Genomic DNA, 25112 nt, shown 5'->3' on the forward strand with positions numbered 1-25112 from the left:
ATTTTTCCCCTATGCTTTGGTTAAAAAATGACTACCACATTTTTTTGTTCTTGATTTCTTTTAGTGTTTCTTAAAGCCAGAAAGTTGCTATATGAAATGACTTTAGTTTGGTGCCATGTCTATGATCTGCTTTTTTTTCAAAAAAATTAAACAACTGAATGAACATCCTCCAAGGCCGGTGATTCCATAATTTTTTCCAGGGGTTGTATAAAGCCGCACTTAAAGGTTATAGGACAGACAAATGAGTAAATGACAGACACAAGGTGAAAGGCCTGATGCCCCTGCATTTAACATCTATGTACCAGTGGAGGAATACAGGGACACATCTGCTGGCCCAAATGGTTATCCAACATTGAAAGCTACCTGTTAATGACTCTGTATTTACACTCCATGTCTGCTCTTCATCCGATACCTGTTCACCGCGCAGTGTGCAGGCAGTGATCCAGTGCCCCCAGCCTTTTATCTGTATAACTTGTAACCCAACTTATGACAGGTTGTGACATTCCTTTATAATAGACGTCCGTGTCTGACAGATGCCATCAAATATTCAAAAATGACAAAATATTCTGACCTAGCACAAAAAACGTGATGTTAAATCTACGTAAAGCTGCTCATATCTGGCCCCATTTCATTATGCAGCGTGTAGAGGCTGCGGGGCATGTTCTGACCATTCCTCGGACAATACACAATTTCCTATTGTAGCAGAAAACATTACTCATTCTGTCCACTGGACAAAGTCCCAGCTTTCCGAGTGTGCAGATCGTGGCTCCTGTCCTGTACGCAGACAGTGGGGACTCTGTTCTTGTACTGTTTTCCTGATGAATACCGAAGCTGCTGAGTTTCACAATTCTTAGTGAAAAGCATAGTACTGGCTGTAGTACAGTACATATGGTGGATTGCTTTATACATCCATGTCTGTGTCTTTATAGTCGTTTCTGGCTTCGGTACCAGCAGAGACTTTATATATAATAGACAGACACTGGAGCCAGCTGTGGACAATACATAGAGAATAAGCAAGACGTGTAATAATAAGATGTGCAAGGGCAGGTTCTGTTGGATGTACAGTACTTGTGCAAAATACATTCCGCTGCAAGTTCTCCTGAACTTTATGAGCACCAACTGTCCTCTATCTCCGCAATGGGAGGATCAGTATTCACTGAAGACAGAGTTTGCCCATAAATTGAGAATTAAAGAGAAGGAGATGGGAGCAGAGACGGTTACACTTTAAGTTGTCCATGCATCTAAGGCTACTTTCACACTAGCGTCGGGAAAGACCCGTCGCTGTGCGTCGGGAAAGACCCGTCGCTGTGCGTCGGGCCGATGTTCCCGACGCTAGCGTGGTCTCCGCCGCACAACGGGGGCAGCGGATGTATTTTTCCAACGCATCCGCTGCCCCATTGTGAGGTGCAGGGAAGTGGGGGCGGAGTTCCGGCCGCGCATGCGCGGTCGGAAAAAGCGGACCATCGTGAGCAAAAAACATAGTAACATAGTAACATAGTTAGTAAGGCCGAAAAAAGACATTTGTCCATCCAGTTCAGCCTATATTCCTATATTCCATCATAATAAATCCCCTGATCTACATCCTTCTACAGAACCTAATAATTGTATGATACAATATTGTTCTGCTCCAGGAAGACATCCAGGCCTCTCTTGAACCCCTCGACTGAGTTCGCCATCACCACCTCCTCAGGCAAGCAATTCCAGATTCTCACTGCCCTAACAGTAAAGAATCCTCTTCTATGTTGGTGGAAAAACCTTCTCTCCTTCAGACGCAAAGAATGCCCCCTTGTGCCCGTCACCTTCCTTGGTATAAACAGATCCTCAGCGAGATATTTGTATTGTCCCCTTATATACTTATACATGGTTATTAGATCGCCCCTCAGTCGTCTTTTTTCTAGACTAAATAATCCTAATTTCGCTAATCTATCTGGGTATTGTAGTTCTCCCATCCCCTTTATTAACTTTGTTGCCCTCCTTTGTACTCTCTCTAGTTCCATTATATCCTTCCTGAGCACCGGTGCCCAAAACTGGACACAGTACTCCATGTGCGGTCTAACTAGGGATTTGTACAGAGGCAGTATAATGCTCTCATCATGTGTATCCAGACCTCTTTTAATGCACCCCATGATCCTGTTTGCCTTGGCAGCTGCTGCTTGCCACTGGCTGCTCCAGGTAAGTTTATCATTAACTAGGATCCCCAAGTCCTTCTCCCTGTCAGATTTACCCAGTGGTTTCCCGTTCAGTGTGTAATGGTGATATTGATTCCTTCTTCCCATGTGTATAACCTTACATTTATCATTGTTAAACCTCATCTGCCACCTTTCAGCCCAAGTTTCCAACTTATCCAGATCCATCTGTAGCAGAATACTATCTTCTCTTGTATTAACTGCTTTACATAGTTTTGTATCATCTGCAAATATCAATATTTTACTGTGTAAACCTTCTACCAGATCATTAATGAATATGTTGAAGAGAACAGGTCCCAATACCGACCCCTGCGGTACCCCACTGGTCACAGCGACCCAGTTAGAGACTATACCATTTATAACCACCCTCTGCTTTCTATCACTAAGCCAGTTACTAACCCATTTACACACATTTTCCCCCAGACCAAGCATTCTCATTTTGTGTACCAACCTCTTGTGCGGCACGGTATCAAACGCTTTGGAAAAATCGAGATATACCACGTCCAATGACTCACCGTGGTCCAGCCTATAGCTTACCTCTTCATAAAAACTGATTAGATTGGTTTGACATGAGCGATTTCTCATAAACCCATGCTGATATGGAGTTAAACAGTTATTCTCATTGAGATAATCCAGAATAACATCCTTCAGAAACCCTTCAAATATTTTACCAACAGTAGAGGTTAGACTTACTGGCCTATAATTTCCAGGTTCACTTTTAGAGCCCTTTTTGAATATTGGCACCACATTTGCTATGCGCCAGTCCTGCGGAACAGACCCCGTCGCTATAGAGTCCCTAAAAATAAGAAATAATGGTTTATCTATTACATTACTTAGTTCTCTTAGTACTCGTGGGTGTATGCCATCCGGACCCGGAGATTTATCTATTTTAATCTTATTTAGCCGGTTTCGCACCTCTTCTTGGGTTAGATTGGTGACCCTTAATATAGGGTTTTCATTGTTTCTTGGGATTTCACCTAGCATTTCATTTTCCATCGTGAATACCGTGGAGAAGAAGGTGTTTAATATGTTAGCCTTTTCCTCGTCATCTACAACCATTCTTTCCTCACTATTTTTTAAGGGGCCTACATTTTCAGTTTTTATTCTTTTACTATTGATGTAGTTGAAGAACAGTTTGGGATTAGTTTTACTCTCCTTAGCAATGTGCTTCTCTGTTTCCTTTTTGGCAGCTTTAATTAGTTTTTTAGATAAAGTATTTTTCTCCCTATAGTTTTTTAGAGCTTCAATGGTGCCATCCTGCTTTAGTAGTGCAAATGCTTTCTTTTTACTGTTAATTGCCTGTCTTACTTCTTTGTTTAGCCACATTGGGTTTTTCCTATTTCTAGTCCTTTTATTCCCACAAGGTATAAACCGCTTACAGTGCCTATTTAGGATGTTCTTAAACATTTTCCATTTATTATCTGTATTCTTATTTCTGAGGATATTGTCCCAGTCTACCAGATTAAGGGCATCTCTAAGCTGGTCAAACTTTGCCTTCCTAAGGTTCAGTGTTTTTGTGACTCCCTGACAAGTCCCCCTAGTGAAAGACAGGTGAAACTGTACAATATTGTGGTCGCTATTTCCTAGATGCCCGACCACCTGCAGATTTGTTATTCTGTCAGGTCTATTAGATAGTATTAGGTCTAAAAGTGCTGCTCCTCTGGTTGGATTCTGCACCAATTGTGAAAGATAATTTTTCTTGGTTATTAGCAGAAACCTGTTGCCTTTATGGGTTTCACAGGTTTCTGTTTCCCAGTTAATATCCGGGTAGTTAAAGTCCCCCATAACCAGGACCTCATTATGGGTTGCAGCTTCATCTATCTGCTTTAGAAGTAGACTTTCCATGATTTCTGTTATATTTGGGGGTTTGTAACAGACCCCAATGAGAATTTTGTTACCATTTTTCCCTCCATGAATTTCGACCCATATGGACTCGACATCCTCATTACCTTCGCTAATATCCTCCCTTAAAGTGGACTTTAGACAAGACTTTACATAGAGACAAACCCCTCCTCCTCTCCGATTTTTACGATCCTTTCTAAACAGACTGTAACCCTGTAAGTTAACTGCCCAGTCATAGCTTTCATCTAACCATGTCTCGGTTATTCCCACTATGTCAAAGTTACCTGTAGATATTTACGTTATATGTAACGTTACATGTAACGTTTTTTTCTCACGACGGTCCGCTACCACACGCCCAAGCGTCGCAAAACGCGACGTTTGGCAATGCGTCGCAAATGTTAGTCTATGACGAAAAAACGTATCCAGCAAGAACTTTTGCTGGATGCGTATTTTCGGCAAAACGACGCATTTGCGACGTATTGCAGTTAACGCTAGTGTGAAAGTAGCCTAAGACAACATGAAAGCTCAGCTGAGCCGAATGTTCATGTGCTCTCTATTGGGAGAACGGAGTGAGCCGATGCCAGACTCTCGCTGCCGAACAAAGTGATCAGGTGATTTAAATCCCCCCCCGACCCATCACCATCCCATTTGTTCCCCAGGGAGAATCGGGAGGCCCCCCTTTTGTGTGTTGCTTCTTGTAGCTTGGGAAGTTCTTATTAAAATCTAGAGATGAACAACAAGTCGTACAGAATTAATAAATCCCCCATATTTATCAATAATCACAATTGGTGGCTGTGATATTGGGCATGTGAACATTTGCTCATCAGTCCTTGCTTGGGTTAAGTTCCTGTGATATCATCATTCTGACTCCCAGCCAGTTTTATGGTGCTGTTTCCAAGTAATACTCTAACATTCTATTAATTTGTGATTATTTCCATGGAAACATTTAGGGAAACAAAAGCTTACCATTCCTGAGCCCAGTCTACGCTACATATCACTGATTTCTGGTTCACAGGGCTAGATCTTCTTCAATTTTGTAGGGTTAAATCTTTCTTGAGCACATGTGCATGACATTAATGTACCCAATAGTGGGTAGTTTGTGCTCTTACTTTATTCCTGCTGCTCCCGTGTGTTTTCTTTTTCTTTTTTTTTTTAAACCTTTTTATTTAGTGCAAGTTTCTAATGTTCTTTACCAAGGGGGTGGTGCTCACATGTAGAGCAGCCCAAGGACACTCCCCAGACAGTCCTGTTGGGCACTCCCATTTGTAAGGCCATACAAATTACCACTAAACGAAAAGGTCTCTATCTGTGAAACTGTATGGTGGATTTTTTTTAAAGCAATACATTGTAACGGGGTTACCGCAACAGAGAGGAGCCATAAGACCGCATCGTCTGATTGCTCCTAATCCTGCGCTGAAAAGAAGTTCATCTTTTTAAACGGTGTAGATTTCTTTTGGCAGTACACGGGTTAATAGGCCATGATGAGAGCTCTGGGAGCACGGTTAGCCACTCCTATCTCCTATACAATCTGGGGCCTGACTGACACACATTGTCAGAAATAGCTTTTGTGCCATGGCTGGATAGGAGTTAGTAGTTATATGATAAGACGTTGGATGGGTTTATCTGTAACTGTTGCTTGGTTTAGTAAGTGTGATAATTCTCTTGCCTTCTCCTACTTTGTTTTTTCCCTATCCTCCACTCCCCGGTGTATTCATCTGCTATATGTGAGTGAATATTTGTATGCCTGATATTTTCCGTTACCCCTGTTTGTCTTACCTTGCTCATCTGGTTGATATACTACGGTGCACAACTACTCCCCTCTTCCCTTGGTGGGGGATGGGTACAGATTGAAGGTGGTTTCAGGAGATAAGGCAAGGTACGTGGCCCCGGCATCTACACCTTCAGAAGTAATCCAGGGAACAGGACAAGCTAGGGCACCCCCTAGCATTAGGGACAGTGAAGGAGCCCCTGGTCCCAAATCGTGACATACATAAAACCAAATTCTCAGGGCAGCAGTGGGAATGAAATAAGAACAAATAGGGGCCACTTTTGAACCGGTGACAGGGTCTTAAAGGGCATCTGTCAGTGGGATGAACATATGACTATGTAGGTCATAGAAGATTGAATAAAAGAACACCTTGATATCTTTGATCCGATTGTTTATTTAGAAATTCACATTTTAATAAATTTGTAAATGAGCTTTTATCATCTATGGACCGGACAGAGATCTTCCTGAGAATCTGCTTTCAAAGCTTTTTGTAAATGAAAGGAAGTGTTACCAGTGTGAGACAGGTAATGAATTGACAGTATGCTCTCTTGATCTCACTGTAGAGCTGTGTGTGCTGAGAGGAGAGCTGTAGAAGTTTTTGTAATGAGACAAAGTTCAGCTCTGCTGTGCTGTTAGTTATAATCACACACAGCTCTGCAGTGAGATCAGGAGAGCAGACTGTCAGTCTTTACATGTCTCACACAGGTAGTCCTTTCATTTAAAATAAGCTCTGGAGGCAGGTTCTCATGGAGATGAGCAGCTTTACAGGAAAGACTGCTATTTTTTCAGGGATTGCCAGGCTGGATTATAGTGCATACACGGGAAGTTGCTGCAGCAGTCAAGTTATATTCAAACTTAAAGGGCTTGTCCACTACTCCTACTTAATAACTGAAGGGCTCCGCACAAGTTGCAGTATTGTTAGATTTATTTCTGCACTGTTTTGTCACAAAACCTTAAGGATTTCCTAGTACCAGCAAAGCGAGTGAGATTCCTGAAACCTCATGCACACGTTGCTTATTTTTCCCTTGCAGATTTAATTCTGCAGAATGTTCATTCTTTGTGTTTGTGCTGCAGATTTCACCCATGCTAATGTGTGGGGAAATATCTGCACCCAAAAACATGTTCAAAAACTGTCAAAAGCGCATGTATTTTATGCTCCATTGTTCCTGACAACACATTAGTATTTCCAGCAGCGATTTGGGAAAATATCTCGGGTCTTCTGTCCGGGCTCTGTAAGTATCAATCATTGCCTTATAGAGTGACCAACCCCCGAATGTGGCACCATAGGCTCCGCTTTCTGGAGCTGATTTGCAAATGGCTAGTGAGACATTGCTTGGGCAACTCTGGTCAATGAACCTAGGCTCTGACCGTTTTATGTGTAATCTATCAGAAGTCTTTTGTACTGTACCCGTGCTGTATAAATCCAGTATGTCATACGTATGTCGTTTGTCCAGGTAAAACGTAATGTATCCGTATGTCAGGGAGTGCGCCGTGTCTTGGACGTGAACATATCGGGTAGACAAAAAGCATAACCTGATGCTCAGAGCTGTTTGAAATAGTTGTATTAAATGCACAGACATCACAAGCCTGAAACGCGCCAGCGTTAATGTAGTACCTACGCAGCTCACGTTGCAGGGTCACTTATTTTATTTGTATTAAATTAATATTTTTTTTGCGCCAAGTAAACATTTCTTTGGCAAATACTATATCTATGTAAGATTAGAGACAAATATTTCCTTTTTCGGGGTAAAGTTCTGTTGGAGGGTTAATGATGATTAACAGCATTATCTCAAACAAGAGGTGGAAGTAAAGTGATTACTTGTTGTTAATGGATGTGAACTAAACTGTGAAGCCATTAACAATAGGTAATAGTTTCATCAAAATTCATATGACTGCTTCTGTGAAAATGGGGACCTCATCCTCCGCGCACCCCCATGTAACTCCCTACTACTTTATATACCCCTGGCTTTCTTACAAAAAAAGGGTTTTTTATCGCAGAAAAAGGGGTAGGTGTACAGAAGTAATTCATGACAGCCGGGTCAGACTACACATGGGCATTTAAATGTAGTGTGTAACCGTGGAGACTCATTGGTCTGTATCGGCGCAGTATGCACAAGACAGTTGGGTATGTTTTTCACTCTGAAGTGGCTTTATGTTTTGTTTTAGACACTTTGGAGCAAGAAATCAGAATTCTTGCTAAAGTACACCTACCCTTTTACAGCCATCACTCATTATTTCACCTAAAACTCAATAAAAATGATGTGCAATAATAGTTCTCTTTAGTTACCTAACCCTTTAAGTCTGCAGGCTCCTGATTTTTTTGCTGTCTTATAATCATTCTAGATGGTGCACACGTTGGCCAGCAATGGGGCCAACTCCATTTGGGAACACTCGCTGTTAGACCCTGCACAGGTTCAGAGTGGGCGACGCAAAGCCAACCCTCAAGACAAACTTCAGTGAGTATTCACCATTAATAAAGTGGTGCGAGTGTCTTCTGGACACAGGAGCGTGATGTGCATGGACTGAAGTTTTTGTATTTGGTTTTGGTTCAGTTGTTGGCATCATTGGAAAGGTGTTCATGACCAACAACAGATTAGCCCAATGGGCACATGCCAATTGTGTGCGTTCTCTGCTCCTTCCCAGAGCTAAATGGCACGTTGTACAGACATCTGTATTAGTATACTCGTTGCTTGGGTTTTCCCCAGCACGCTCGGGTGACCTCCGAGTATTTGTTAGTGTTCGGAGATTTAGTTTTCATCGCCGCAGCTGAATGATTTACAGCTATTAGTCAGCTTGATTACATGTGGGGATTCCCTAGCAAACAGGCAACCCCCACATGTACTCAGCCTGGCTAGTAGCTGTAAATCATTCAGCTGAGGCGATGAAAACGAAATCTCCGAACACTAACAAATACTCGGAGGACACCCGAGCGTGCTGGGGAAATCTCGAGTAACGAGTATATTCGCTCATCACTAGTCTGTATGGCAGCCTCATGTGTTGGTTGTACTGTCGTGATCTTCCATGACTACCTAGGTATAGTACCTGTTCGATTTGGCTAAATGGGCCTATCGTTTCTATGGATAGAGATTGATAAGCCCCTTTGTGAGGCTTAAAGGGAATGTTCGTTGAAAACGTCACCTATCACAAGATAGGTGATAACTTGTTGAGTGGTGGGAGTCCGACTGCTGGAACCTGCACCGATCGGCAGAACGGAGAACTTTTATCCCTTTTAGAATGGAAGTACGCCTGCTTGACCTGTGCCCATTCTCCATTCATTCCCTATCCGACTTCTGAGCACAGCAGCCTTTAAAAAAATAAATAAAAAAATAAAAATAAAAATTGATGATATTAGAAGGAAGACAAAGTTCCCTATTGGGGGCGTAAATTACCTGATGTGACAATCGGCGCAGGTCCCAGCGGTCAGACACCTACCTATCAGTAAGTTGTCCTGTCAAATAAATGATAACTTGTTTTCACTCGACAACCTCATTAAGTAGAGAAAAGAAAACATGTACTCCCCATCAGAGATGTCATTGGGGCAAATCAGTTGTGATTGAGTTGATGTCTTTATTCCTTCCAGCCCAACAAAGTCAGAGTTTATTCGAGCCAAGTATCAGATGCTCTCATTTGTGCACAAGTTGCCGTGTCGGGACGACGATGGAGTGACGGCTAAAGACCTTAGCAAGGTACTGCCATTAGTTGGCTAGTTGTTGGATCTACAGTAATAGCACAAGACTACAGATTTTTTTTTTAATTTTTTTTTTTAGCGTAAACACCATTTTATTTCTTGACATCATTGTATTTTTACTATTATACAGGTAAAATAAAAACATGGGTCATCAAGTTCACCCTTTCTCTGCCAGTTATGTGGGATGTTTGCACCTTCTCGTTATTGCTTTGCTCTTACTGTTGATTCTAATTATCATGTAATCTCCCTCCTCTAGTAGCATCCTCCATTTTGTGCTGATTTAGCTCCTACCTCATATATTCACCCAATCCTCCTGTTAATTTAGATAATGTGTTACCTTGTTAAATATGTTCTCCGCACCTTCCTGATTTCACCGCAAAACCCTTATTTATGTTGAAAAACTGGAATATATTTATGGTTAATATATGGATTTCAGCATCAATGGCCAGAAATGAGATTTTAAGCATGTGTCGTATGACCTGACATGATCTTTTATTATTATTATTATTATTATTATTATTATTTATTGTTATAGCGCCATTTATTCCATGGCGCTTTACATGTGAGGGGGTATACATAATAAAAACAAGTACAATAATCTTAAACAATACAAGTCATAACTGGTACAGGAGGAGAGAGGACCCTGCCCGCGAAGGCTCACAATCTACAAGGGATGGGTGAGAATACAGTAGGTGAGGATAGAGCAGGTCATGCAACGGTTTGGTTGATCGGTGGTTACTGCAGGTTGTAGGCTTGTCGGAAGAGGTGGGTCTTCAGGCTCTTTTTGAAGGTTTCGATGGTAGGCGAGAGTCTGATGTGTTGTGGTAGAGGGTTCCAGAGTAGGGGTGATACACGAGAGAAATCTTGTATACGATTGTGGGAAGAGGAGATAAGAGGGGAGTAGAGAAGGAGATCTTGTGAGGATCGGCGGTTGCGTGCAGGTAAGTATCGGGAGATGAGGTCACAGATGTATGGAGGAGACAGGTTGTGGATGGCTTTGTACGTCATGGTTAGGGTTTTGTAGTGGAGTCTCTGGGCAATGGGGAGCCAGTGAAGGGATTGACAGAGGGGAGAGGCCCGGGGAATAGCGGGGGGACAGGTGGATTAGTCGGGCAGCAGAGTTTAGAATAGATTGGAGGGGTGCGAGAGTGTTAGAGGGGAGGCCACAGAGCAGGAGGTTGCAGTAGTCAAGGCGAGAGATGATGAGGGCATGGACTAGGGTTTTTGCAGATTCTTGGTTGAGGAATGTACGGATTTGTGAAATATTTTTGAGTTGAAGTCGGCAGGAAGTGGAAAGGGCTTGGATATGTGGTTTGAAGGAGAGATCAGCGTCAAGGATTACCCCGAGGCAGCGAGCTTGTGGGACTGGGGAGAGTGGGCAGCCATGTACTGTAATGGATAGGTTCGTTGGGGGGGTCACGTGAGATTGGGGAAAGATGATGAATTCTGTTTTGTCCATGTTAAGTTTCAGAAATCTAGCGGAGAGGAAGGATGAAATAGTGGACAGACATTGAGGGATTCTGGTTAGTAGGGAGGTGATATCTGGTCCAGAGATGTAGATCTGTGTGTCATCAGCATAGAGGTGATACTGAAAGCCATGAGATTCTATGAGCTGTCCCAGGCCAAAGGTGTAAATGGAGAAGAGCAGGGGCCCAAGGACTGAACCTGTGCCACTCCGACAGAGAGGGGGCGAGGTGAGGAGGTGGTGTGTGAGTGGGAGACGCTGAATGTCCGGTCTGTTAGGTATGATGAGATCCAGGATAGGGCCAAGTCTGTGATTCCAAGGGATGAGAGGGTCTGTAATAATAGGGAATGGTCCACTGTGTCAAAGGCAGCCGACAGGTCGAGGAGGAGGAGGAGGACAGAGTAGTGTCGCTTGGTCTGGGCGGTTAAGAGGTCATTGGTGACCTTAGGGCAGTTTCAGTGGAATGGTGTGACCGGAAGCCAGATTGTAAGCGGTCAAAGAGGGAGCAAGAAGAGAGATGGGAGGACAGTTCAAAGTAGACGTGTTGTTCCAGTAGTTTGGAGGCATAAGGGAGAAGTGATATAGGGCGATAGCTAGATACAGGATATGGGTCAAGAGAAGGCTTTTTGAGGATAGGTGTGATGGAGGCATGTTTAAATCTTGAGGGGAAAACACCAGTTGTTAGTGATAGGTTGAAGAGATGGGTTAGGGTTGGGTCATTCCATGTCAAGTGAACCAATGATTTTTACCACTATATTTTTAATTCTTTTGAGATTTTGTTATTTGGTAATAGTGTGTCAGACAATGCAAAATGTGAAGAAAAAAAAAATTCTAGATTTTTTTTTTATTGATTTTCAAAGTTCGGAAAAAGTGCGAATTTCGGTGTTGCCTGCCTTTACATTTCTCCCCATAACTCAGGCTAGAAAAGAGATAGAGAAACAAAATAAACACCATTCTACTCAGAGCTGTACAGGCTTTCACCAGATATGTCACAAGAGTATCTTTGATAATATTTTACCTATGCGAATGCAAGCGCAAAACTTTAAAACGCATTTCCGAAAAAAAGTTTAATTTAAAAATTTCAAAAACTGCACATGTGCCTGCTATGCTCCAATTCACATCTGTACCAAAATACAAGATGGGATCATGATCGTATCATATTTTAAAAAATAAAACTATTTCAGTTTCAGTTCAAAAATCTTGATTTCAGATCTGCTCAGCTTGTGGTCTCACAGTGTGAGGTCTATATTTACCAAATATTCCATGATTGCTAGATATTACGGTATTATTTATTATGTTACAGAGTATTAGAAGCAGGAGAGGACAGAGGAGAAGCTTTGTTAGGGCTGAGAATGACCAGGGGTAGACGGTGACTGCAGAGCAGATGACAGGCCGGCAGCTCGGGCCTCCACAGGCCGTATTCACACCAAATCTTATCACCCAGGAGAGGCAACTCCTCAAATGGAGGGAGAAGAATATTCTTAACATCCAGTTCATGTATTGTACAAACCAGGACTACGAAGAGGAGGAGGAGAGTTTGTTATAACATCGGTTACAGGAAGCAGAACCCATCACAGGGACTCAGCAATACCGGACTGTTATCCCATGTAGTGGAAATAAAGACAGTGACGTCCATGACGTGGTAGAAGGCGGCACAAGATCGGCAAGGGATGACACAACTGGCTATGTGACCTGTGAATATGATCGGCGCTGGCGGCTACTGACTCTCCAAAGATTGTGAAAATGAAGACGTAGAAGTGACTTTTCTGCACCTTCTGGTCCAGCGCCATCCTTTGTGTATCCAAGAAAATCAGACATTGTAAAAGTGAACAAAAATCAGATATAACTCAGGTGGAGCCGAGCACCATGACAGCCGCACATACTGACACAAAAGGAAACGGCCATTGCTAGTGAGCGCTTATGGACAAGATCACATTTCATCCTCTAGAAGGGACACATTGGTGATAAAAGGCCAGTGTAAAAACCTACTATTAATTGTTTGATTAGTTCATATTTTATAGGACGAGGATTTAACTACTGTACTATTCTTCTTAAACACTTCAGAAATGACATGTTTAGTGATATAGTAGAAAAAAAAAAATTGTTCCATGTATAAATAGGTGGTAGAAATATTGGTTCTTTTAATCTTGTTTTTAACATATAATTAGGATCAGACTGTATTTAGCAAGTCACACTTGAGGATGTGATCGCCTTTTATCTTTTGGCTTGTTCAATGAATTCCGGTTGAAAATGCTGAGCAAGTTGTTATGATGATTAAGATGCATTTATTCTGGCACTTTGGTATTTGTTTTTTGTGTTTCTTTATTGATACATATAAATGTTGAATGCAATAAGTTGTAATTTGAAAAGAAAAAAGGAAGAAACTCACACAAACATAAAATCAGATGATTCAAGGCTTAAAAAAAAAAACAAATGTGATAGATCCCAAGTTGAATCCCTGTACAAATATAAACAAGGACACAAGTAACACACATGCATGTTTTCACAATTTTAAAACATACGTTTTTTTCAGAATTGCGCATCAAAATTTTTAATTTGATTTCTCCAAAACAAAATATAAATAAACATAGTCTTGTGACATATCAAATGAAAGCCGGTACCGTTCTGAGAAAAATGATGCCTCTCCCACCTCTATATCTTAATTCTAGCCCAAGATATGATAAAAAATGTAAAGCCATACCATGCCAAAATCCATGCTTTTTCAAAACTTTAAAAATCTGTAAAAAATTAACTGATGAAGAAAAAAATTCTAAACTTTTAATTTGTAATTAACTAAAGTTGTACTTCATAAAAACAAAAAATAAAAAAAATCTAAAGACGTAAGGTAAAAAAAATATTCATATTTGGATCACTTGATATGAAATGACCCGGTTGGGATGAAGACTATGGTGAGGTTTGGGATGAAGTGGGATGGGAGCGGGTCAAGTGCACAGGTGGTGAGATGCGATTTTGAGAGTAGAGTGGAGAGTTGATCTTCTGTAATGGTGGAGAAGTTGGTTTTGAAGGTGGAGGGCAGGGAAGTCGGGAGGAAGGGCTCTGGGGGTTGTTGACCAAAACTGTGTCTGATGTTATCAATCTTCTGCTTGAAAAATGAGGCAAAGTCTTCAGCTGAGATAAGTGGGGAGGGAGGAGGTGTTGGGGGACGGAGGAGAGAATTGAAAGTGTTGAATAACTGTTTAGGGTTGTGAGACAGGGAGGATATGAGAGATGAGAAGTAGGTTTGTTTAGCTGTGGCGAGTGTGGTCTTGAAAGTAGTGAGGGACTGTTTGAATGCGATGTAGTGCTCGTTGGAGTGGGATCTTTTCCATCTGCGCTCAGCATCCCTGGAAGCTTGCCTCAGTTCTTTGGTCAGGCTGGTGTGCCAGGGTTGTCTGTTGATTTTGGGAGCTTTGGTATGTGTAAGTGGGGCAGCAGATTCCAAAGCTACAGCTATTGTGGTGTTATATAGAGCGGCAGCGTCATCTGCATTGTGTAAGGAACTTATGTCTGTGAGAGGGAGGAGGGATTCAGAGAATGAATGTAGGTCAAGATGTTTAAGATTTCTGCGAGGGTGTGAAAGTTTGTGGGGTGGGGATTGTAGACATGGAGTGGAGAGGGAAGAGAATGTGAGAAGGTTGTGGTCAGAGAGAGGAAGTGGTGAGTTAGAGAGGTTAGATGGGGAGCAGAGGCGGGTGAAGATGAGGTCCAGTGTGTGACCATCTTTGTGAGTGGCTGCAGAAGACCATTGAGTGAGGCCGAAGGAGGAAGTGAAAGATAGAAGTTTAGTGGCAGCTGAGAGGGAAGTGTCAATGGGGATGTTGAAGTTGCCCATGATGATAGTGGGGATGTCCGCGGAAAGGAAATGAAGTAGCCAGGTGGTGAAGTGGTCAAAGAAGGTGGTGGCTGGCCCTGGGGGGCGGTAAATGACAGCCGGTTGGAGGGGGAGTAGATGCGCATTGAGTGCACCTCAAAGGAAGGGAGGATGGAGGGGGAGTAGATGCGCATTGAGTGCACCTCAAAGGAAGGGAGGGTAACAGAGGGTGGCAGTGGGATTGGGGTGAAGGAGCAGTTATCTGACAGGAGAAAACCAACTCCTCCGCCATGTTTGCTGCTGGGGCGGGGTGTGTGAGAAAGGTGGAAGCCACCGTAAGAGAGTGCAGCAGGGGAGGCTGTGTCAGAAGGGGTGAACCAGGTTTCGGTGATGGCAAGGGATGAAAGTTTGGTAGTAACAAAAAGATCATGGATGTAGGAAAGCTTGTTGCAGACAGAGCGAGCATTCCACAGAGCTCCTGTTAGTGGGACTGGGGAAGCGGGGGTGGGCGAATGGGTATAAGGTTAGAGAGGTTACGGAACTTTGTGATAGAGCGTGGATGAGAGGTAGAAATGACTGTGGGAATGTGGTGAGGAGGACCAGGATTTGGAGAGATATCACCAGCAGTGAGAAGGAGCAGAGAAAGTGTTAGCAGGTGGGAGCAGGAGAGGGCATGAGGGGGCTGTCTGTGTTTATGCTTCATTCCCACTTTTGGGTAAAAATCCATGTTGTAGCCAAACATATCCTGGTTCAAAAGTTGGGATCCGGTTCATATGTCAAGATCTGATGTCACTTGAAAAAATATATGGCAGCGTGATGGTCAGCAGCGGTGCCTTGCATCATTAGGTTCTTGTGTTTGTTGCATATCAAGGACAATATCTGCATGCAGTTACCATAATAATCTCCTGTTTTCTGTCCACGGTTAAAAAAAAACAAACAAACTAATTCTTCAACTTTTCTAGCAAGCAATTTATCAAAATTTAAAGGGGTTATTCAAACAGAAAAAATATTTAGGAAACGTTTCAGGATGGTCCAATAGGACAAGAAACCCTACTCTTTACTGATATGCCACCAATTTGATTTGGACATTTGCCGACTCTCCACTTCCTACTCCAGGAATGATATCACTGACCCGGATGTGTCACCGCTGCTGTCAAACATTGGCTGCAGCGGTTTCCTTTAATCAGCGGTCCTGCAATGAAGTGTCCTCTTTAAGATGGCTAGTGCAAGCAAATCTCAGCTCTTATATCTACAGATATAGATGTAATTGATCAGTTTTATTTTAAAAACCTTCTGCAATCTTTAATAATGATAAATATTATTATTATATTATTATTATTATTATTATTATTATTTTGGGTTTTTATTTAGATTATTTTCCTTTTTTTTTTTTTAGTTTGGAAGGTCACAAGTTTAATGATGTGATGATGTAATCCTGATGAAGAGGATTCCCTGTACAAAGGATTGTGTGACTGGGCTGCCCCTGATTTTTTAAATCTGATCTCTTGTGTGTTTTTTGCTGATTCTAGCAACTTCATTCCAGCGTGAGGACTGGGAACCTGGAAACTTGCCTGCGTCTGCTGTCTCTTGGTGCTCAAGCCAATTTCTTCCACCCGGTAATCGCTCCTCTCAACACTTTTTTTTATAAAATCCCCTGAAAAGATAAATGGGTGCTACCTCTGGAGAGAAAAAAACAATGTTTTCAAAGGTGACATGTCATCTTTACAGCAAGAACAATGGGGAAGGTTACTGTGTGTCTGTTTTCTAGTGAAAGAATTATGTCTGCAAGCCACATTTGCAAAAAAAAATAATAATTTAGATTTGCAGAGACCTGTCACTCTTGTGCAGCAGGCGGGGAGAAGCCACCGGGGATCCGCCTGTCCTGCTAGTCTCCTGTGCGGCTCTGTCCCGGTGGCTATTAAACTATATTTTCAGAATTAAACTTATCTGGCTGAGATCATACGGTCGGTGCCTGACATATGCGGCCTATGGATCGGGCAGCATGTGTCAGGTGCCCTTTTAAGGCTTTCCAAGAGTAATACACGATGCACTTTGACCAGATTTACCAGAAAATGGTGAAAATTAGGTAATAAATTAATGTAAATTATGGCACAAATCTAAGTTTGTTCATAGCAGGCATATATCTGGTTTCTTGGGGCATTGCCAGTCATAGCATACACCAAAATGTGTAAGAGGTATGCACCTCCATTTACAGACTCTCGCATGGCTCTAACAAAAGGTGTAAGGTAGTGGAGATTGGAAGTAATTAGGCTATGTGCACACGATGCATTTGGTTTGGTTCTCCTACAGCACCACCACAGGAGAAATGAAGCCTTACTTATGGGCAGTCCTCCAGAACAAGAGATAAAATGTAAGATAGACTACAAGCAAGGTCACAGATTTGCAGAGGTGGTGTTATTGTTGTAATGGATTCTTACATGTGTGCAGACATTGATCATCAACTCCCTTTTGTAGGAGAAGGGGAGCACTCCTCTACATGTGGCCGCTAAAGCTGGGCAAGTTCTTCAGGCTGAGCTTTTGGTAGTGTACGGAGCTGACCCCGGAGCTCCTGATGTGAATGGAAGGACACCTATTGATTATGGCAGGTAAGGTGACAGCACAAAAACATTGAGAGGTCACCTATACATTTTTGTAGAAATTGTGGATTTTTCTTCTTTGTAAGTTCCCTGTTACTTTTAAGATGAAACCACACAAGTGCATGCATATGTAGCTGAAGTTGTGTAGTCGTGGTTGTCAGCATCAATACATTTGTAACTTTTTATAGTATAAGGTTAATTGTGCTATAAGGTTAATTGCGCAAATTTCTGATTGGCCATAAACTCAGGATCTATTAAAAAAAAAATATAAATACACGCATTTTAGTTGTTGTAGTTAAACGCTGGACATATGGCTTTTACGACATTTACAGCCGGTCTGCAAAGCTAATTGTGAATTATTATATTAAGAGTGTGTTCACACGGAGTCTTTTTGCTGAGTTTCTCCCAAGTTTTTGAGGACAATTTGAGAGTTTCTGCTCCAGAAAAAATACTATTTTGAACATACTATGTATGTGATGGGACAATTTTCAGAGATATTCAGGAAGCCATTTAGCCCCTATCCCCTTGCGTGACATGAGCAGGTTAATGCCCAAAGTGACTGAGACCTATTATTTTGGACTAGGGACTATATATGTATCTTTGGTTCTTGAAGCTTAGTTTCCGTGTTTCTGAGCAGAAAGTTCCTGTTTTATAGGCAGGCCGGCCACCATGATTTGGCAGACAGACTGGTGGAGTGTCAGTATGAGCTGACGGATCGGTTAGCCTTCTACCTCTGTGGCCGAAAACCAGGTGAGTGTGCCTAAATCTAATTTGTACCTTACTCTAAGCAGAGTGGGTCCGTCAAAGTGTCATGCTGTGACAGTCTTCGATATGGAAGAGGGGCCTCAAACTGTCCCTGGTACTGGGTTCCTTACTATCCCTGTCCTGGGGGTACCCTTGAAGGTAGAGAGGCCCGAGTCTCCAACCTTACTCTGCTTTTTAAACCCTGATCTGTCCCCTCCCCCCACCCCATGAGGCATGGGACAGCAATGTAAGGTAGACACAAAGACAAAACAGGGATAACAGAAAGCAACAAACATAAAAACACTCACCAAAGGTAGAGAGTTATATAAGGGAGGATATGAATGTACCAACCAAATAGGACAATGAGGAAAGCATGCACACAAAAACAGCACGCAACAATCTCCAGCAGCAACAATGATCTCCCAATTCAGCACAGCGTCCCAAGGAGCTAGGAAGCAAAGCACTGGAAAGACAGAGAGCGTCTGGACAGGTTTTAAAAGGAGGGGTAATGACCAGATCAGAAGCAGCTGAAATAGAACTGCAAGTTTCTGACCAGCATAGAAAGGGTCTTTAAAGGGAACCTGTCACCCCCCTCAGGCGTTTGTATCTAAAAGAGCCACCTTGTGCAGCACTAATGCCCATTTAATATGGGACACAAACACACAGGCTACTTGGAAGATCTGCGATTCACAATATGTAGTGATCTTCTAACTCCAGATCTCTCAGGCGGATGTGACACAGAGGGGCCATTTTTTTAAAATGAACTTTTAATTGAGGGAAACTACAGGTTAACAAAAAAAAAAGGCAGTGTAGCGATAGAAAGCCATTGCTGGTAATTGGTGCAGTGTATAAATTCATAAAATCAGATTTTCATTAAAGCATCAGTGGGAAAATAGACAACCCTTATGTTACTCATAATTCTCTTTCTTACGGCAGATTTGCGCTTTTTTGTTTTTGGGTTATTTCACTGAGCATCGAACATCATGAGAAAACAACACTGCCGGAGAGATTCATTCTCTGTTTATACCGACACAGTAATACATTCTGGGGAAATGTGATATTTAGCTGTGTAACTGGAGATAACATTTTATGCTTGGGCATAAACAGCTCTCTGATGCAGAATGGAACATATGCGCCTTTACAAAACACATCAGTCCTGGAAGAAAAACGTTTCTTCCTTTTCTTTTTACAGTGTAATGATCATTTTTCTTTTGCCAGTGACAATATAGTAAAATAAGTATATTGAATTGGCTTGTTTATGCCTAAATGTGCATTTAATCTACACAATTATAACGAACGAGATTTCCTAGGGACGCTAGTTTCCCAACATTAGTGCAGTCTAAGCAGGCTACTGATCACTCAGCGAACAAGCAGAATTATATTTCTTTATAAGATTATGGTTCTCGACAGCATATTGTCCTGTGTAAACAGAACCTGTGCTGCCGAGAACAATGGTAACCTATGTGTACAGAACGATCTATCACTGATCTTTAGTGAGCATAGAAGTGCGGTCGGCCTGCCTAAACAGACTAATAAATGATGATATATTGACAAAGTTGTAAGCCCAGCTTTAAGCTAGGTGTTGGGGTCCATTTATACAGATCATCCGATATCCTGTTATGACTGCCGACCTGTAAACTTTTGTTTATCAGTGGTCATATGATTACCTGTTTTACATAGGCTGACCAAAGAAAACAATGTAAACTGATGAATTTATATTAATCACTGAGTGCACATAGGCTGCCATAATTCTCGGCAAACGAGCCCTGTTTACCCAGGACTATGCACCTCCGAGAACTATGATCTTTTGTGCTGCATAAAAGATCATTTCACCTGACGAACAAGTGTTTTGTCCTTTCATCGGGTGATCAGCTGCCTGTTTACTGGCAAGATAATTGTGAAATAAGTGTTTTTTTAACAACTCTGGTCATAATTATCTTGCTGGATAAATGCCCTTTAAGGTCACGTTCACACGTTCAGTATTTTCTATCAGTATTTGTAAGCAGAAACCAGGAGTGGAACAATCAGACGAAAAGTGTAATAGAAACTCGTCACCACTTCTGTATTTTTCACCCACTCCAGATTTTGGCTTACAGATACTGATGTAAAATACTGACCAAATATACAGATTTCTAACTAAGCAAACTGATCTTAGAGATGATGATGTTAAGAGTAGCAAAAAAAAACCCCCCACAAACTTACAGATATTTTGCCAGGATCGAACTGTTACGATCACTCTACATCAGGAGTGAGGAACCTTTTTTTTCTGCCATTTGGATATTTGTAGCATTATTCGGGGGCCGTACACAGTGTGCTAACTCCGCCCACAAGGAACGTCCTGAGGCTGGTGCTGGTGTCAGGACATAATCTTTCAGCGTTCAGCAGTAAACAGTGCGTAAACGAGCTCAATTAATTAATGGGCTTATGGCCATCAACACACAGCTGCCGGTCCAAGCACTGCGGTCCTGGGAATTTGCCAGGGGGCAGGAGAAAAGGTCGTCGCGGGCTGTAAATGGCCCGTGGACCTGAGGTTTCCCACATACATTTCCAAATACATTCAATTATCAAATCTCAATTGTTTTGTCTAGGGAAGTAATACTAAAGAATTAAAATGGCTGTCGTCTTGATACACTGACAGGAGCCTGTCCTAGAATGTTAGGACAGGAGCCTATGAGCAATTGCAGGAGTAGCGCCTTTCCTGTGACCTGGAGATGAGCGTCATTCAGAAAGACAGGACGCCTAGAAATTCGAGCTGCCACTCCTTACCTCGGCACCTTTGGTATCTCCAGTTAAGCACATCTTACTAGATCTGAAGGGAAGGGCGGAGTGTCTGGTGCACATGCTCACAGGCTCCTGTCCTAACATTCTAGGGCAGGTTTCTATCACTGTAACAGGACAGCGGCCATTTTATTTCTATATTAATTACATCCATAGACAAAACATGTGTGATTTCATAATTAAATGTATTTAGAAATTTATTTATAACGACATGTCTCTTTGCTTTGTATCTTTATTTTCTTTTCCTGGAGAACCACTTTAACCAACACTTAGAAGAGCCTAAAAGAAGAGTTAGCCTTTTAAGGGGGGGATCTTATTTCACGCCAAGTGCCTTGTTCATGGTACTCGCACCTATCAGATATTTATGGCGTAATATGTAGCACACACCGGAACTTAGTTTTCCCTCTACAAAGATGGAGAGGTCTGTGTTTTTTATTGTAGGTACACTTCACCTGTGAGAGACAGAATCTAAAAATACAATGTGATTTTCAGTTTTTTTTTTTTTTTATTGTATGATTTTTAAATAATTACAATGCATTTTATTGCATGAAATAAGTTTTGATCACCTACCAACCAGGAAGAATTCTGGCTCTCACCAAGCAGCTTGGTGAGAAGGCAACAATTGTTGGTGCAATGATTGGAAAATGCAAGATGACTGTCCATCTTTCTTGTTCTGGGGCTCCATGCAAGATCTCACCTTGTGGGGTAAGGATGATTCAGAGAAAGGTCAGGAATTAACCAAGAAATTTCATGGGAGAATCTGGTCAAAGACCTGTAGAGAGCTGGGACCACAGTCTCAAACATTACCAGTAGTAACACACTACGCTGTCATGGATTAAAATCCTGCCAGGCATGCAAGGTCCCCCTGCTCACACCAGCACAGGTCCATTTGAAGTTTGCCAGTGACTATCTGGATGATCCAAAGGAGGCATGGGAGAAGGTCATGTGGTCAGATGAGACCAAAACAGAACTTTTTGCTATCAATTTCAGTCGCTGTGTTTTGGAGGAAGAAGAATGCTGAGTGCAACCAAAAGAACATCGTCCCAACCATGAAGCATTGAAAATGGGTTGTGGAGGGTCTTCCAGCATCACAATGACCCGAAACACACAGCAAAGGGCAACTAATGAGCGACCCCGTAAGAATCACTTCAGTCTCCTGGAGTGGACTCGCCAGTCTCCAGACCTGAACCCGGTAGAAAAGCTTTGGAGGGAGCTGAAACTCAATGTTTTCAAGTGACCGCCCCGAAACATGAAAGATCTGGAGAAGATATGGAGGAGTGGGCCAAAATCCCTGCTGCAGTGTTTGCAAACTTGGTCAAGAACTACAGGAAACATCTGACCTCTGTAATTGCAAACAAAGGTTTCTGTACCAGATATTAAGTTAAATTTTAAATTTTTCTATTGTATCATATACTTATTTCATGCAATAAAATGCAAATTAATTATGTAAAAATCATACAATGGGATTTTTCTGGATTTTTTTTTTAAGATTCTGTCTCACAGTTGAAATATACCTTTGATAAAAAATAACAGACCTCTCCATTCTTTGTAGGTGGGAAAACTTGCAATATCAGCAGTGTATCAAATACTTATTTTCCCCTGTGTGTGCGAGTGTATATGTGTGTAAAATATATGTGTAAACATATCATATGCTTTCCGAGAGGATCGGCTGCCAATCCTGTGCAGTGACTGCTCCATGTATGCCTACAGTATGGTAGTATCCAGTTGCTACATCCTGTCCGTTCCTGAATTCAAGTGTTCTGTTCAGTGTCTGAAATGTTTCTGATCCTACAGGAAATTCTTCATTTACTCCGAGCACTAACTATTGTGTGTGATTTATTTGTCTGTTTCAGATCATAAGAACGGACATTATATCATTCCTCAGATGGCTGATAGGTAATTACATTTGTTTTCTTCAGATCTTTATTTAATACTGAAGGTTTAGTTGCTGAAATGTGTTTGTTGCGCCACATTGCAGTGCACCATTGCAGTGCACCATTGCAGTGCACCATTGCAGTGCACCATTGCAGTGCACCATTGCCCTGCAGAGTTCCATATTCTTCCATATCGGCAGATGTGGAGTTGCCGAGAGGGTCCCAGCAATTAACACATTGTCTCCCGTCTTGCTGATAAGTCATAACATGCATTCTGTCATGGTCTTCGGTGGTCTGTAGGGGGGTGGCCGCTCTGTGTGTTGTGATCAGGAAGCTACGGTCATATCTGCATCCTGTTTTCTCTTGAATTCTGACCTCCTCGTACTCCCCACGTGGCTCTGCTGTGGGGCTGTGTACCACGGTGCTGAGCAAAATACTCCACTAATACAATAAAGCAGAATGTAAAAACTACAGCACCCACGAGAGACCTCAGGAAGGCCTAGGTCACATGTTATGGACTTGGGGTGCACAATCCATACTGCACATTTGCAGTAATTTACAGTACAATGCCGGGAAATTGGTTTTCCAAAATTCCAATTCCATTTTGCCGAAAAAAATCTGCCTGAAAATGAAAGCATGGTTCCGATCTGAAATGTGAGGGACGCTCATTCTTGTGGCAGTTTTAATTGTGGATTTCACCATATTCAATGCTTAGTAATGGAGTAAGGCGAAGTCTGGTAGTATCACACGTTTGCTCTGTCTGCAGATTTGTTGCCTATTTTGCCCAAACTTTCTGCAATGTGTGAGCGTGCCCTTAATCTGAACAGGCAGAGAAACAATTTAATGCACGGAATAGCAAGCTTGGACTAGTGTATGGCAAGAGTCAACTTTCAGGCTCCAAAAAGATGCAGTCATCACCTATAGTTAGGTACATTCATACTTCTAAAGTGAAACATTGGGCTATATCTTGATAATTAATGAAATCTACACACTGGGGTTATTTAATACATCAGGCTATTCATTTTTTCACCCTGGGGAGGGTCTCCAATTATTAGGGGCTTTAAATTTATGGCGTTTTATTCAGGGCTTTAACCCCCATGCCATTCTGAACTTATGGCATAGCGTTAAAGGAAATCTGTCACCAGTTTTTTTTTTTTTTTTTTTTTTTTTTTTTTTATTCCAAATCTGAGAGCAGCATGATGTAGGGGAAGAGACCCTGATTCCAGCAAAGTGTTACTTATTGAGCTGCTTGCTGTAGTTTTGATGAAATCACTACTTAATCAGCAGAAGATTATAACTAGAGGACTAGTTATCCTGCTGCCAGGTAGTCCTCCATATTCATGAACTCTATAACCCCGCCCCCACCAATGATTGGCAGCTTTCTGTCTGTACTTAGAAATCTGCCAATCAGTGGTGTGGGCGGGGTTATACAGAGCACGGCATTCAGAGAACCGCTAGATCTGCAGCAGAGAAAACAGTGATTCAAAGTAAGTGACACATCGCTGGAATCGAGGTTTCATAACCTGCAACATACTGCTCTCAGATGGGGTAGAAAAAAATTATATGATTCCCTTCTAAAATTCCTGCTGCCGCCATCTATCAGGAGCAGGTTTGACTCCAAGGTGTCAGACTCGTCCAGATCAGCTCCCCCAGTGACGTCTGGCACAGCTGGGGGCTGTTTTTCCCTGTAACTGGGGCTCCTAGGAATGCTCCAGTTACAGTGGTAAAAAATAATGTTCCCCAGAAATCTTTTATAAAAATATAAATATGGAAAAAAAAAACTGCAAAAAAACGTTATTACAAAAAATAAAGATTCATTCTTTAAATAATTAATTCAACAGGCTATTTGATGTGTAACATGAACAGAAGAAAATCTAAGCAAAAAAAATGTTGTGTTTTTTTAATATTTGCATTTAAAAAATAAATAAATAAATTACACTGTGATTTATATGTAACCAAAAACAGGTCTGAAAAATAATACCTAAAATACCATAAAATAAAGCCTAATACAGCCCTGTCAATAATAATAATAATCATAATAATAATAATAATAAAAATAAAATAAAATGATGGCTTCTGCAATAAGGGGAGGGGAAAAATGAAGAAAAACAAAAATGTGGTTGGTCATCCAGGCCTGGTCACGAAGGGATTAAATGAGAATGCAGCAAAGCTTGTAGTGGCTGAACTGGTGACATTGAAGGTCAGAATGTTTTTCCGCAGATTCCATTAAAGTTGTATAATGTTCTAGCAGAGCGGGGCCGGTACCTGCTCGGGGGGAGCGGGGTCACCTGCTGTGGCTGCACATGTTCAGGTGCATTATATCCATAAGCTGCTTCTCCTCTCTATAAGATCTGCCATA

General features: G+C 41.9%; 1 protein-coding gene across 5 annotated transcripts in view; it reads left to right on the forward strand.

Moving 5' to 3' along the window:
- The window catches only part of GIT1 (GIT ArfGAP 1), a 145041-nt gene that overhangs the window by 75200 nt on the left and 44729 nt on the right, over window positions 1–25112 (forward strand). For all 5 annotated transcript variants that reach the window (XM_077294300.1, XM_077294298.1, XM_077294295.1 and 2 more), the window contains exons 3-8: window positions 8140–8252; window positions 9377–9482; window positions 16290–16376; window positions 17236–17366; window positions 18013–18107; window positions 22733–22775. In XM_077294300.1, the coding sequence (XP_077150415.1) occupies window positions 8140–8252; window positions 9377–9482; window positions 16290–16376; window positions 17236–17366; window positions 18013–18107; window positions 22733–22775 (575 nt within the window). The remainder of the gene's footprint in view (window positions 1–8139; window positions 8253–9376; window positions 9483–16289; window positions 16377–17235; window positions 17367–18012; window positions 18108–22732; window positions 22776–25112) is intronic.

This window comes from Ranitomeya variabilis, chromosome 3 (assembly GCF_051348905.1).
Source record: "Ranitomeya variabilis isolate aRanVar5 chromosome 3, aRanVar5.hap1, whole genome shotgun sequence".
NCBI lineage: Eukaryota > Metazoa > Chordata > Amphibia > Anura > Dendrobatidae > Ranitomeya > Ranitomeya variabilis.